General features: G+C 69.9%; 2 protein-coding genes across 2 annotated transcripts in view; one reads left to right on the top strand and one right to left on the bottom strand.

Annotated features, from left to right (window-relative positions):
- The window catches only part of EXOSC5 (exosome component 5), a 15107-nt gene extending 10507 nt beyond the window's left edge, over window positions 1–4600 (bottom strand). The window contains exon 1 of the mRNA XM_038381781.2: window positions 4446–4600. Coding sequence (XP_038237709.1) covers window positions 4446–4539 — 94 coding nt within the window. The 5' untranslated portion in view covers window positions 4540–4600. The remainder of the gene's footprint in view (window positions 1–4445) is intronic.
- Window positions 4601–4763: 163 nt separating this feature from the next.
- BCKDHA (branched chain keto acid dehydrogenase E1 subunit alpha) lies at window positions 4764–12386 on the top strand. The gene is made up of 9 exons (XM_038381778.2): window positions 4764–4883; window positions 6498–6677; window positions 7692–7778; window positions 8297–8405; window positions 8807–8968; window positions 9526–9732; window positions 10659–10800; window positions 10880–11051; window positions 11465–12386. Exons 1-9 carry the CDS (start codon window positions 4800–4802, stop codon window positions 11633–11635), a joined length of 1314 nt encoding a protein of 437 aa, XP_038237706.1. The 5' UTR covers window positions 4764–4799; the 3' UTR covers window positions 11636–12386.
- Window positions 12387–13233: the final 847 nt, after the last annotated feature.

Genomic DNA, 13233 nt, shown 5'->3' on the forward strand with positions numbered 1-13233 from the left:
TGACACGGGGGGCCGGGCCCGGGGGGGGGGAATAGGGGTGACACGGGGGGAATAGGGGTGACACGGGGGGGCCGGGGCCGGGGGGGGAATAGGGGTGACACGGGGGGGCCGGGCCCGGGGGGGGGGAATAGGGGTGACACGGGGAGGAATGGGGGGGAATAGGGGTGACACGGGGGGGGGGCCGGGCCCGGGGGGGGGAATAGGGGTGACACGGGGGGGCCCGGGCCCGGGGGGGGGAATAGGGGTGACCCGGGGGGGCCGGGCCCGGGCGGGAATAGGGGTGACACGGGGGGGGCCCGGGCCGGGGGGGGGGGGAATAGGGTGACACGGGGGGCCCGGGCCCGGGGGGGGGAATAGGGGTGACACGGGGGGGGAATAGGGGGGAATAGGGGTGACACGGGGGGCCCGGGCCGGGGGGGGAATAGGGGTGACACGGGGGGGAATAGGGGGGGAATAGGGGTGACACGGGGGGGCCGGGCCCGGGGGGGGGAATAGGGGTGACACGGGGGGGAATAGGGGGGGAATAGGGGTGACACGGGGGGGCCGGGCCCGGGGGGGGGAATAGGGGTGACACGGGGGGGGCCGGGCCCGGGGGGGGGGAATAGGGGTGACACGGGGGGGCCGGGCCCGGGGGGGGAATAGGGGTGACACGGGGGGGAATAGGGGGGAATAGGGGTGACATGGGGGGGCCGGGCCCGGGGGGGGAATAGGGGTGACACGGGGAGGAATGGGGGGGAATAGGGGTGACACGGGGGGGCCGGGCCCGGGGGGGGAATAGGGGTGACACGGGGGGGAAAAGGGGGGAATAGGGGTGACACGGGGGGGGCCCGGGCCGGGGGGGGGAATAGGGGTGACACGGGGGGGGCCCGGGCCCGGGGGGGGGGAATAGGGGTGACACGGGGGGGGCCGGGCCCGGGGGGGGGGAATAGGGGTGACACGGGGGGGAATAGGGGGGGGAATAGGGGTGACACGGGGGGGGCCGGGCCCGGGGGGGGGGAATAGGGGTGACACGGGGGGGCCGGGCCCGGGGGGGGAATAGGGGTGACACGGGGGGGAATAGGGGGGGAATAGGGGTGACACGGGGGGCCGGGCCCGGGGGGGGGGGAATAGGGGTGACACGGGGGGGCCCGGGCCCGGGGGGGGGGGGGAATAGGGGTGACACGGGGGGGGGGCCGGGCCCGGGGGGGGAATAGGGGTGACACGGGGGGGAATAGGGGTGACACGGGGGGGCCCGGGCCCGGGGGGGGGGGAATAGGGGTGACACGGGGGGGAACGGGGGGGAATAGGGGTGACACGGGGGGCCGGGCCCGGGGGGGGAATAGGGGTGACACGGCGAGGCCGGGCCGGGGGGGGAATAGGGGTGACACGGGGGGGGGCGGGCCCGGGGGGGGGGAATAGGGGGACCCGGGGGGGGGCCGGGGCCCGGGGGGGGGAATAGGGGGACACGGGGGGGGAATAGGGGTGACACGCGGGGGCCGGGCCGGGGGGGGGAAATAGGGGTGACACGGGGGGCCCGGGCCGGGGGGGGGGGAAATAAATAGGGGGGACACGGGGGGGAATAGGGGGGAATAGGGGTGACACGGGGGGGGGCGGGGCCGGGGGGGGAATAGGGGTGACACGGGGAGGAATGGGGGGGAATAGGGGTGACACGGGGGGCCCGGGCCCGGGGGGGGGGAATAGGGGTGACACGGGGGGCCGGGCCGGGGGGGGGAATAGGGGTGACACGGGGGGAATAGGGGTGACACGGGGGGGCCGGGCCCGGGGGGGGAATAGGGGTGACACGGGGGGGCCGGGCCCGGGGGGGGAATAGGGGTGACACGGGGGGGAATAGGGGGGGAATAGGGGTGACATGGGGGGGCCGGGCCCGGGGGGGGAATAGGGGTGACACGGGGAGGAATGGGGGGGAATAGGGGTGACACGGGGGGGCCGGGCCCGGGGGGGGAATAGGGGTGACACGGGGGGGAATAGGGGGGAATAGGGGTGACACGGGGGGGCCCGGGCCGGGGGGGGGAATAGGGGTGACACGGGGGGCCGGGCCCGGGGGGGGGGAATAGGGGTGACACGGGGGGGGCCCGGGCCCGGGGGGGGGGAATAGGGGTGACACGGGGGGCCCGGGCCGGGGGGGGAATAGGGGTGACACGGGGGGGAATAGGGGGGGAATAGGGGTGACACGGGGGGGCCGGGCCCGGGGGGGGAATAGGGGTGACACGGGGGGGAATAGGGGGGGAATAGGGGTGACACGGGGGGGCCGGGCCCGGGGGGGGGGAATAGGGGTGACACGGGGAGGAATGGGGGGGAATAGGGGTGACACGGGGGGGCCGGGCCCGGGGGGGGGGAATAGGGGTGACACGGGGGGGCCCGGGCCCGGGGGGGGAATAGGGGTGACACGGGGGGGGGCCGGGCCCGGGGGGGGGAATAGGGGTGACACGGGGGGGGAATAGGGGTGACACGGGGGGGCCGGGCCCGGGGGGGGGGAATAGGGGTGACACGGGGGGCCCGGGTCCGGGGGGGGGGGAATAGGGGTGAGACGGGGGGGAATAGGGGTGACACGGGGGGGCCGGGCCCGGGGGGGGAATAGGGGTGACACGGGGGGCCGGGCCCGGGGGGGGGGATAGGGGTGACACGGGGGGGGGCCGGGCCCGGGGGGGGAATAGGGGTGACACGGGGGGAATAGGGGTGACACGGGGGGGCCGGGCCCGGGGGGGGGGAATAGGGGTGACACGGGGGGCCCGGGCCCGGGGGGGGGGGAATAGGGGTGACACGGGGGGGGGAATAGGGGTGACACGGGGAGGAATGGGGGGGAATAGGGGTGACACGGGGGGGCCGGGCCCGGGGGGGGAATGGGGTGACACGGGGGGGCCGGGCCCGGGGGGGGGGAATAGGGGTGACACGGGGGGGAATAGGGGTGACACGGGGGGGCCGGGCCCGGGGGGGGAATAGGGGTGACACGGGGGGGCCGGGCCCGGGGGGGGGAATAGGGGTGACACGGGGGGGAATAGGGGTGACACGGGGGGGCCGGGCCCGGGGGGGGAATAGGGGTGACACGGGGGGGAATAGGGGTGACACGGGGGGGCCGGGCCCGGGGGGGGAATAGGGGTGACACGGGGGGGCCGGGCCCGGGGGGGGGGAATAGGGGTGACACGGGGGGGAATAGGGGTGACACGGGGGGGCCGGGTCCGGGGGGGGAATAGGGGTGACACGGGGGGGAATAGGGGGGAATAGGGGTGACACGGGGGGGGGCCGGGCCCGGGGGGGGGGGAATAGGGGTGACACGGGGGGCCGGGCCCGGGGGGGGAATAGGGGTGACACGGGGGGGCCGGGCCCGGGGGGGGGAATAGGGGTGACACGGGGGGGAATAGGGGGGGAATAGGGGTGACACGGGGGGGGCCGGGCCCGGGGGGGGAATAGGGGTGACACGGGGGGGCCGGGCCCGGGGGGGGGGAATAGGGGTGACACGGGGGGGAATAGGGGGGAATAGGGGTGACACGGGGGGGCCGGGCCGGGGGGGGGAATAGGGGTGACACGGGGGGCCCGGGCCCGGGGGGGGAATAGGGGTGACACGGGGGGGGCCGGGCCCGGGGGGGGGGGAATAGGGGTGACACGGGGGGGGCCGGGCCGGGGGGGGAATAGGGGTGACACGGGGGGGAATAGGGGGGAATAGGGGTGACACGGGGGGGCCGGGCCGGGGGGGGGAATAGGGGTGACACGGGGGGGCCGGGCCCGGGGGGGGAATAGGGGTGACACGGGGGGCCGGGCCCGGGGGGGGAATAGGGGTGACACGGGGGGGGCCGGGCCCGGGGGGGGGAATAGGGGTGACACGGGGGGGAATAGGGGTGACACGGGGGGGCCGGGCCCGGGGGGGGGGGAATAGGGGTGACACGGGGGGCCCGGGCCCGGGGGGGGGGAATAGGGGTGACACGGGGGGAATAGGGGTGACACGGGGGGCCGGGCCCGGGGGGGGAATAGGGGTGACACGGGGGGGCCGGGCCCGGGGGGGGGGAATAGGGGTGACACGGGGGGGGCCGGGCCCGGGGGGGGGAATAGGGGTGACACGGGGGGGCCGGACCCGGGGGGGGGGAATAGGGGTGACACGGGGAGGAATGGGGGGGAACAGGGGTGACACGGGGGGGGGGCCGGGCCGGGGGGGGAATAGGGGTGACACGGGGGGGAATAGGGGGGGAATAGGGGTGACACGGGGGGCCGGGCCCGGGGGGGGGAATAGGGGTGACACGGGGGGGCCGGGCCGGGGGGGGAATAGGGGTGACACGGGGGGGGCCGGGCCCGGGGGGCGGGGAATAGGGGTGACACGGGGGGGCCGGGCCCGGGGGGGGGGAATAGGGGTGACACGGGGGGGCCGGGCCCGGGGGGGGGGAATAGGGGTGACACGGGGGGGCCGGGCCCGGGGGGGGGGGAATAGGGGTGACACGGGGGGGGCCCGGCCTCACCCTGCAGGAGGGCGGCGGAGCCGTCGGGGCGGCCGAGCGGGCCCAGCTCGCAGGAGAAGCGGCGCAGGCCGCAGCCCCCCGGCTCGGAGCCCATCGCGCCTCGGGACCCGCCCCCGCGTGACGCCACTTCCGCTTCCGGGGACGCGGCCGGAGCCCCGCCCATCGGCGCCGCCTCGGGCCACGTGCGGGGCAGGCCTCGGGCGCGCGCTGCGTCGGTTGGCGGGGATGCGGGGGGCGGGTCACCCCGTTACCGCGGTGATGGGGCGGGGTCGCTGTTGCCATGGGGACCGGGAGGGGCGGGGATCTCGGGGGAAGGGGGCCGGGCTCCGGGGCAGCCCCGCCTCCCGCAGCAAGATGGCGGCGGGCTGGGGGCTGCGGCGGGGCCTGGGGCTGCTGCTGCGGGGGGGCCCGCGGGGGGCCCGGGGCCTCGGCACCGCCGTGAGTGCGGGGGGTGGGGAGCGGGGGGGGGCCTGGGCCCCCATCCTGCCCTTGGGCGAGGGGCGGCCCCGGGCTCTGCACGCAGCTCGGAGGGCGGGATCGGGCCCTAGCTCCGGGCGGGGGGTTAGTGTCCGTGGGGCCCCGGCCGCGGGGGGGGGGGAAGCGGCTCAGGACGCCTGGGTCCCCTGGGCCAGCCTGGCCGGGGCGCCTGGGGCAGAGGGATCGAAAGCGGGGCCCGCTGCCAGCCCTGTCCCTGGGTCCCCCCGCGCCGCCGCGCCCGGTGCCTCAGTTTCCCCCTTTCAAACAAGGAGGCTCGTTCTGGCCTGGAGGGGCAGGACGAGCCCATTAGGGTCAATCTATTAAAACACCGGGTGCCCCCCCCTCGTCCGTGGGGGCGGCTCATAGGGGTACGGGGACGTCGGAAATTCACCCCCCCGTTGTAATCCCTAGAAGAGGCTCGCAGCTGGGCCTGGGGGGTCTTCGCGGCTGGGCCGCCCGCCGCAGGCTGACCCCGGGGTGCGGGGGATGTTGATGGGCCAGGCTATATTTTCCCGACCGTTGGCTCAGCCCCGAATGGTCCATTCTGGGGGGCGTGGGCCCGGAGCCCATGTCAAACGCCATCTTTACGTTGGCAAGGGCGTGCTGAGATCAGGGAGACAAGGGGGGTGCGGTGATACCTTTTATGGGCCCAATGTCTGGTGCCGAGAGAGGCGTTTTCCAGGCTCTTCGGGGCCCAGCGCTGCGGAGGGGCTCGGTGTGGCTCCCCCTGGGGCGCTCTCACCCCCCACAGCTGGTCCGGTAACAACTCTTCCCTTTGGGCCGGTTTTCTCACCAGGTGCTCTCTGGTCACGCTCTCGCAGAGACGGGTGTTGACAGCTTTCAATGTCAGTCCCTGCTTCGGGTGGCCTTGAACTAACATAAACAAGGGCATGGTATTTGTTCAGTCCAACCTGCCCCCAGCCCGGGATCTAAGTGCAAAACAAATTTAATCAGCTGTTAAAATAGGGCTCGGGGGCCTAGCGAAGAGAACAAAAATCCCCAGGCCTCCTAAAATAACCTTGCCGTGCTCCCTGCCTGCCACGCACCTGCCTCAGAGAGGGACTCGTGTGTGGCCAAAGTGAAGGGCGCCTCAAATTGATTCATGGAGGAAACTAAAAAGCTGCAGGATTCGTAGATGGGCCAGCTGTCATCCTCTCCTTGGCTTCCTTAGGCTGTAGCGAGCTGGGAAAGGGGCATCCGTGTCATTAATATCCGCTTGATTACACCCCTGCTGTGAGTCCACCCAGCTGTGCATGCAGCAGTTCAAGATTTACTAAGCTTATAAATCCAGGGGCAGGGACTGTCTCTTTGTTCTGCGTTTGTGCAGCACCTGGCGCCCATGGGGCTGGCCCACGGCTGGGGCTACCCTGTGCTGCTGCAATACAAAGAATAAATCATAATTGTTTAAGCAACTTCGCTGGCAAAGTCCTGAGCGCACCCAGCCCGGCAACACGTCCCTACAAGCGTGGGGCCTGCTGACTAGGTGTCACTCCCATGATGCTCCATAGATACGTGGGGGAGACATGTCTGAGAGCGATGCTCTCCCGCCTCACCTGCATCCTGTCCTCCCCCCAGCATGTACTCCGGCAGCAGCAGGAGTTCACCTCCCTGGAGGAGAAGCCGCAGTTTCCCGGAGCCTCAGCCGACTTTGTGGACAAGCTGGATTTTATCCAACCCAATGCAATCTCCGGGATCCCCATCTACCGGGTCATGGACCGGCAGGGGCAGATCATCAACCCGGACGAAGATCCTCAGGTGAGCGCGAGACGCTGGCAGGATCTGCCGGGGATGGAGCCCAGGTCCCATCTCCTCCACCCCGCCCAAGCAGGATCATCCTCTGGGCTGTCCCCCACAGCTGGACACGTGGCAGGGGCAGGATGCACCTAGTCTGTCCCCCGGGGCTCTGCCCAGTGTCGTGTCAAAACACTGCTCTCCTATCCCCGTTCCCCTGCATTTCACCCTGTTGCTTCCCATCCCTCGCTACCTCCCTGTGTGGGGCTGGAGCCTGGAATGTCTGCTGGCTGTTGCCGTGTCCCCTTGTGATGGATCCACACACCATAGCAGCGCCTCCTGCTGGTCATTTCAGGGATTAGCTCTCTCTCATCCTCTGGCTGTGCCACCAGGGGGAGGGGACACCAGGGCCCACCCACTATGCCGGGTCCTGGCCCAGGGATCCTGTAGCTAGCAGCCTTCTGCTGCCTCTCCTTAGCTTCTCCACCAGAGCTGCTTCAGTTCTCTGCGGCCCCGGCACCTTCCTCGCCCTCCTCTGTGGGCCTCCAGCCCGCATGTCGCGGCAGCCAGGAGCTCCCTCTTGTTCCCCTGGTCCCTGCCAGCAGCTGCTCTGTCCAAGGAGCTACCTCCCTGCAGCCATGGGCTTCCAGTAGCAACTGCCCCTGCTGCCCTGCCCCTCCCTTTTATGTCAGCCCGTGGGGCCCTGACAGGCTGCTCTGTGAAGCCTGTCCCTGATTGGCTGCGCCCTATGTGGCCTCCCTAGGCTGTTTTAACCCCTTCCCTGCCAGCCTGGGGTGAACACCCCATCCCACCCCCAATCGACCTGGCTGGTGCAGCCACAGTAACCGAGCACCTGACACGGGGGCCAGAACCATCGCGGCTTCTCCCAGGCAGGGGCTCGCCTAGCCCCCAGGCTCCATCGCTGAGTGGGATCGCCAATAACGATCCCGGCACTGGGAGACGCAGCCCCGAGCTGTCCCCGTTGCCCGGTGTGGCAGGCCCTGCGCTGACCCGGCTCCTCGCCCTCTTCCGCCGCAGCTCTCGCAGGAGCAGGTGCTGAAGTTCTACAAGACCATGACGCTGCTCAACACGATGGACCGGATCCTGTACGAGTCACAGCGGCAGGTGTGTCAGCCGGAGGCTGCGTGGCGCGTGCCGGGGAGGGCGCTGGGATGGCGGAGGAGTCGAGGGGGAGGACCCCGGCAGCTCTGACTCAGTTTCCCATCCGACACTCCTGGTAACACATCCCAGAGTTGCCTTTCTCACAGCTGCGTCACGTTGCCGACTCCTCCAGGGTGTGACCCCTATAGCCCCCCCACTCCTTGGTCGGCAGGCCCCAGTCTGGAGTTTTGCCTTTGATTTCGCCTTCCGATCTGAGGTACTCTGCACTTGTCTTCTTCGAGGTTCTCTGTCCATCGTAGGATTTTAATGTCTTTTAGGGCGATTAGCTCGCGGCAACAGGGCTGGGAGCCAGGACTCCCGGGTTCTATTCCTGTCTCTGCTGCTGACTCTGTGTCCCCCCTCAAGACAGTTTCCTGCTCCGGGCCTCTGTTTCCCTACAGAGATGAGGACAGTGGCCTGTGCGCACTCCTCACACTGCATCACCATGGTTACTGCATCCCTACGCCATGTTCCTTTTCCAGGGCAGGATCTCCTTCTACATGACCAACTACGGGGAGGAGGGGACGCACGTGGGCAGCGCCGCGGCGCTGGATGACACAGATCTGGTGTTTGGGCAGTACCGGGAAGCAGGTGAGGGCGAATCAGCCTGGATTTAATGCCGCCCCCTCCACCCCGTCACTCCTCCCTGCCCGTGTGCCCAGCCTGTGGGCGGGGCTGTTCCGTGCAGTGGTCACTAGGGAGCAGCGTAAAGCAGCCTCATGGCCATGCCTGCCGGCTGGGACACACATCCTGCCCGCAGGGGAGCACCCGGACGTGTCCCACCTGGGTTCCCGGGGACGCCAGGCTAAAGCCCAGCAGGGCGGGTCTGTGGCTGATTTCCAGCCCCTCCCATGTCGTGCAGTGGCTCTGATCCTAGGGGCAGCGGTGCCGTGGGTGGAGATCCAGGGCAGGGCAGTGGTGGGGTGGAGGACCGGGGCTGCCCCCGACCCCGCCTCCTTGCTGTAACCTGGCTGCGGTTGTGTCGGCCTCAGGTGTGCTGATGTACCGGGGTTACCCCCTGGACCTGTTCATGGCCCAGTGCTACGGCAACGCCAGCGACACCGGCAAAGGGCGCCAGATGCCGGTGCACTACGGCTGCAGAGACCGGCACTTCGTCACCATCTCGTCCCCGCTGGCCACGCAGATCCCCCAAGGTGAGGCCCTTGGGGGTGCTGGGGTCTTGAAACCCTGGAGTGCCCCAGAGGCCACTGGACAGCAGCCATCTCCCAAAGGGGCTGTGGGAAAATCCTGCCAGCCCAGCCCTGGACTCCCCCTCAGCTCTGCCAGTGCCCTTCACTCCCGACCCGCAGCCCCTGCTACCCAGCCCTGGGCTCCCCCCCGACTCTGCCAGTGCCCCTCACTCCCAACCTGCAGCCCCCTGCTAGCCCAGCCCTGCCCCCGCCTCTCACTCCCGACCCGCAGCCCTGCTAGCCCAGCCCTGGCAGACACACAGCCAGCTGTCTGCCACCCCGTTCTGCATGATGGACACTCCTCAGCCTGACCCCACAGCCCATGCCCTGGGCTCCCCCCCCCCCCGCACACACCTCCTTGGTGCCTGTTCATCCCAATCCACAGCCCCTGCTACTCGAGGCCTGAGCCCCGCTGGCTGGCCAGGGGCGAGGGAGGCTTTGGGCCGAGGCTGTCAACTCGTCTCCCCGGTGCCCTGCTGGGGACCCTGCCCTAACCCCTCCCCCGTGCTCTGTGCCCACAGCCGTGGGGGCCGCCTACACCTTCAAGCGGGACAACGCCAGCCGGGCCGTGATCTGCTACTTCGGGGAGGGCGCGGCCAGCGAGGGCGATGCCCACGCCGGCTTCAACTTCGCTGCCACCCTGGAGTGCCCCATCCTCTTCTTCTGCCGCAACAATGGCTACGCTATCTCCACGCCCACCTCAGAGCAGTACCGGGGCGACGGCATCGGTGCGGGCCCTGGCCTGGGGGGAGCTGGCTGGGGGGCGGCAGTGGGGCAAGAGGGGGGTCAGAGATCCAGCCACTCACCAGACTGCTCAGTCTCAGCCCAGCCTCCGGGGGTCCCCAGGCACACACTTGGGGTGCAGACCAGTCACCCACCCTCCCATGAGAGCCGGAACCTGCTGTCCAGCTGCCTAGCCCCGGGGCGCAACCCTGTCCGACTCCTCTGGCTGCCCCCCTCCGGAGACGCGTGGCCATTGGGAAGCCAGCACCTATTGCCCCGTGACACACTCCTGTGATGCCCCTCGCTCACTCACCCTTCAGGGGGGGTCCTGGCCTCCCCAGCAGCAGCACCTCCTTGTCTCCGGCGTCAGGTGGCTCAGCTCCTTACCAGGGCGACCCCCTGCGCCCTGTTCTCCTGTGGGGGGGGGGCGCGGCCCCATGTCTCAGGCGAAGCCATGGGAACAGCTGGGCACTTTGAGTCAACGACCCACCTGGGCAATTGCTTTGCCACCAGCCTGTAGCACGTCGGCCCGGCTCCTGGGTGGGGTTTGCAGGCAGAGAGCCCGGGATCTCCCCCAGCACCCATGCAGTGCACAGAGCCCCCCCGTTCCGCATGGCTGCCGTGGGGCTCGGAGTTGGCTGGAGGGAGCACTGGGGGCGGGTGGGGAATCCGAGGGAGGACCTGGAGGTTGATGATGGGCAGGGGGGCTATTCGGGGCAGGGCGTGGGTCTCGGGGTTGGCTGGAGGGAGTACTGGGAGCGGGCAGGGAATCCGAGAGAGGGACTGGGGGTTGATGATGGCCGGGGGGGGCTGTTTGGGACAGGGCTCGGGGTTGGCGGGGGCTGGGGGTTGTTCGGGGCAGGGCGTGAGATCGGGCAGGGAGCTGGCCCCGGGGCTCAGAGCATGACTGGCGGCGTCTCTCCGCCCGCAGCGGCCCGTGGCCCTGGCTACGGGATCATGTCTATCCGCGTGGACGGGAACGACGTCTTCGCCGTGTACAACGCCACGCGGGAGGCCCGGCGCCGGGCCATCGCCGAGAACCAGCCCTTCCTCATCGAGGCCATGACCTACAGGTGGGGCGGGGGGCACAGTGCCGGGGGCGGGTGCCCACCGGGGCGGCATGGCTCACACCTTGATCCTCCTCCCCCCCAGGATTGGGCACCACAGCACGAGTGACGACAGCTCGGCCTATCGCTCGGTGGACGAGGTGAACTACTGGGACAAGCAGGACCACCCCATCTCCCGCCTGCACCACCACCTGCGGGGCCGGGGCTGGTGGGACGAGGAGCAGGAGAAGAGCTGGAGGAAGAAATCCCGCAAGAGGGTGAGTGAGGGGTGTCTCCCCCCACACGCAGGACCCCTTAGCCCCGGCTGCCCATGGGGCTCGGCCAGCGCCTGGTGTGGGGGGCTGCCCCACCAGCTGGGAGCCCACCAGGGCTGGGAAGAGATGGCAGGGGAGAGTGCTGGGCCCAAGCCGGCACCCTGGAGGTTAAGGGCAGGGGAAGGAGGGGTAGGTTGGGAGCCAGGACTCCTGGGTTCTCTCCCTGGCTCTGGGAAGGGAGTGGGGTCTAGTGAGTAGAGTGGGTCCTGGGTCCTGCCCAGCTCTGGGAGGGGGTGGGGCCTAGTGGGCAGAATAGGGGGGTAGGGAGCCAGGACACCTTGGTCCTGCCCGGCTCTGCGGGGGGGGGGGGCAGTGGGCGGAGCAGGGGCTGGCTAATGCTGCCCCCCCTCGGCCAGGTCATGGAGGCCTTTGAGCAGGCAGAGCGGAAGTTGAAGCCCGGCCCCCAGCACCTGTTCTCGGACGTGTACCATGAGATGCCCCCGCACTTGCAGAAGCAGCAGGAGGCGCTGGCGCGGCACCTCCAGCTGTACGGCGACCACTACCCCCTGGAGCACTTCGAGAAGTGACGCCCCCACTCCCCCTGCCCCTTCCGGCCTGGGACCTGCCTCGATTTCCCCTGACTGTGCCGTGCCAGGGGCGGGATCCAGTGGGGGGCGTGCGGTCACTGGGGCAGTGGGCCCGGCGCCGGGTAAGTCCTAGCTCAGACAGCGCCACCCCCAGGCTTAGATTAGCGCCTGGCCTCGCGGCAACCCCATCTCCAACCTCGCCCTGGCTGTTTAGGGAAAGCTTGTCCTTGGGGCCAGCGGGCAGCTGCCCCCGGGCCCCTAGCGTCAGGCTGGGGCAGGGAGCCGCTTCGCTGCGGGGGGGGGCGGTGGGCATGCATCTCGGCTGCGGCCGGCTGATGCCGGGAGAGCGGCATCATCTACCCCGCCCCAGGGACCAGCGTCTGCCTGCCAGCCGCAGGGACTTGCCGGGCCCCCCTGCTGCGCTCGGCGCCTGGTGCTATGGGGTCCCTGGGCTCCGGGGGGCTTTGCTGCGGGGGGGGGCAGGGTATTTTAGTGCAATCTCTTAAATCAGCCACTGGTTCTGCTTTCTAGGCTCGGGAGAGCAGTGGGGGGTTGAACCACAGTTCCCTGGGGGTTTGCCAGGTGAAGCCGGTCCCTCGCCAGTCAGCCCCCGGGCGCCTGGCTCTGTTAAACGTAGGTTAGGCAGTTGCTGTTACACTGGGGGGCTGGGAAATCCGGCTCTGCCATGGAGCCACAGGCCCCTGGGGCCTGGCTGTACCGGGTGGGGGGGGGTCAATAAACTCTCTGTGCAGTAACGTCTCCGCGTCCCCTCATACCTGGGCAGCTGGGTCCCTCCTCCCCGATCACAGCTGGCCTCAGCCTCCGGGCTGGTGTGGGGGGAATTCCCGACCCACCAGCCAGCCCAGGGGAGTCGTGTCTCCTGGCTGGGGTTAGCAGGCAGTTCATGGTGGGACACGTGGGGGCAGGTGGCTGGGGTTACAGGTAGCAGGAGCCCCCGGGGCTGTGCCTCCCAGAGGGGGAGTGTCTCCTGCCGGCACTGGGGAGGAGGGAGCATATCTCACCCCGGTTGCCTGCCCGCAGGGGTGCCCCAGGGCGAGGGTACCAGCCCCCCAGACAGCAGCAGGGGTTAAAGGGCCAGCACAGAGCGCCCCTGCAGGCTGGTTAGAGGCTGCGCTGCTGTGACGAAGCAGGACTGTTCTTAATGTTTCCTCTGAATATTGTGGGGGTGCCTCAGTTTCCCCTAGGCATTTCTTAAGTATCTAGGTGGTGGGATAAGGGGGTATGATCGTTGCAGAGCCCTAGAGGGCAGGTGTGGGCAGGGATCTGGACACAGAGAATGGCCGACACCCTGTTTCCTGGCATCTGATGGCCTGGGCCCTGCCCCCCCTGCAAGGGGAGAGTTAAAGGGTTGGAGAACAAACCCTCCCGCCTTCCCTGTCATCTAATAAACTTCTGTTAGACGACAGGAACATGGTCTAACACAGAGCTTGTAGGTGCAGAGAACAGGACCCCTCAGCTGGGTCCATTTGGGGGGCAGTGAGCCAGACAACCCCGTCTGCACTTCACTCCATGTCCCCAGCCAGCCCCAAACTGAAACTCTACACCTTAGAGATCCCACCACCTAGAGACTTAAGAAC

The sequence above is a fragment of the Dermochelys coriacea genome, chromosome 23 (assembly GCF_009764565.3).
Source record: "Dermochelys coriacea isolate rDerCor1 chromosome 23, rDerCor1.pri.v4, whole genome shotgun sequence".
Classification (NCBI taxonomy): domain Eukaryota; kingdom Metazoa; phylum Chordata; order Testudines; family Dermochelyidae; genus Dermochelys; species Dermochelys coriacea.

Coding starts and splice junctions, on each gene's coding strand:
- BCKDHA (XM_038381778.2), top strand. CDS start 4,800: ATGGCGGCGGGCTGGGGGCTGCGGCGGGGCCTGGGGCTGCTGCTGCGG. Junction 7,779..8,296: donor TGTACGAGTCACAGCGGCAG/GTGTGTCAGCCG, acceptor TTCCTTTTCCAG/GGCAGGATCTCCTTCTACAT. Junction 11,052..11,464: donor GGAAGAAATCCCGCAAGAGG/GTGAGTGAGGGG, acceptor CCCCTCGGCCAG/GTCATGGAGGCCTTTGAGCA.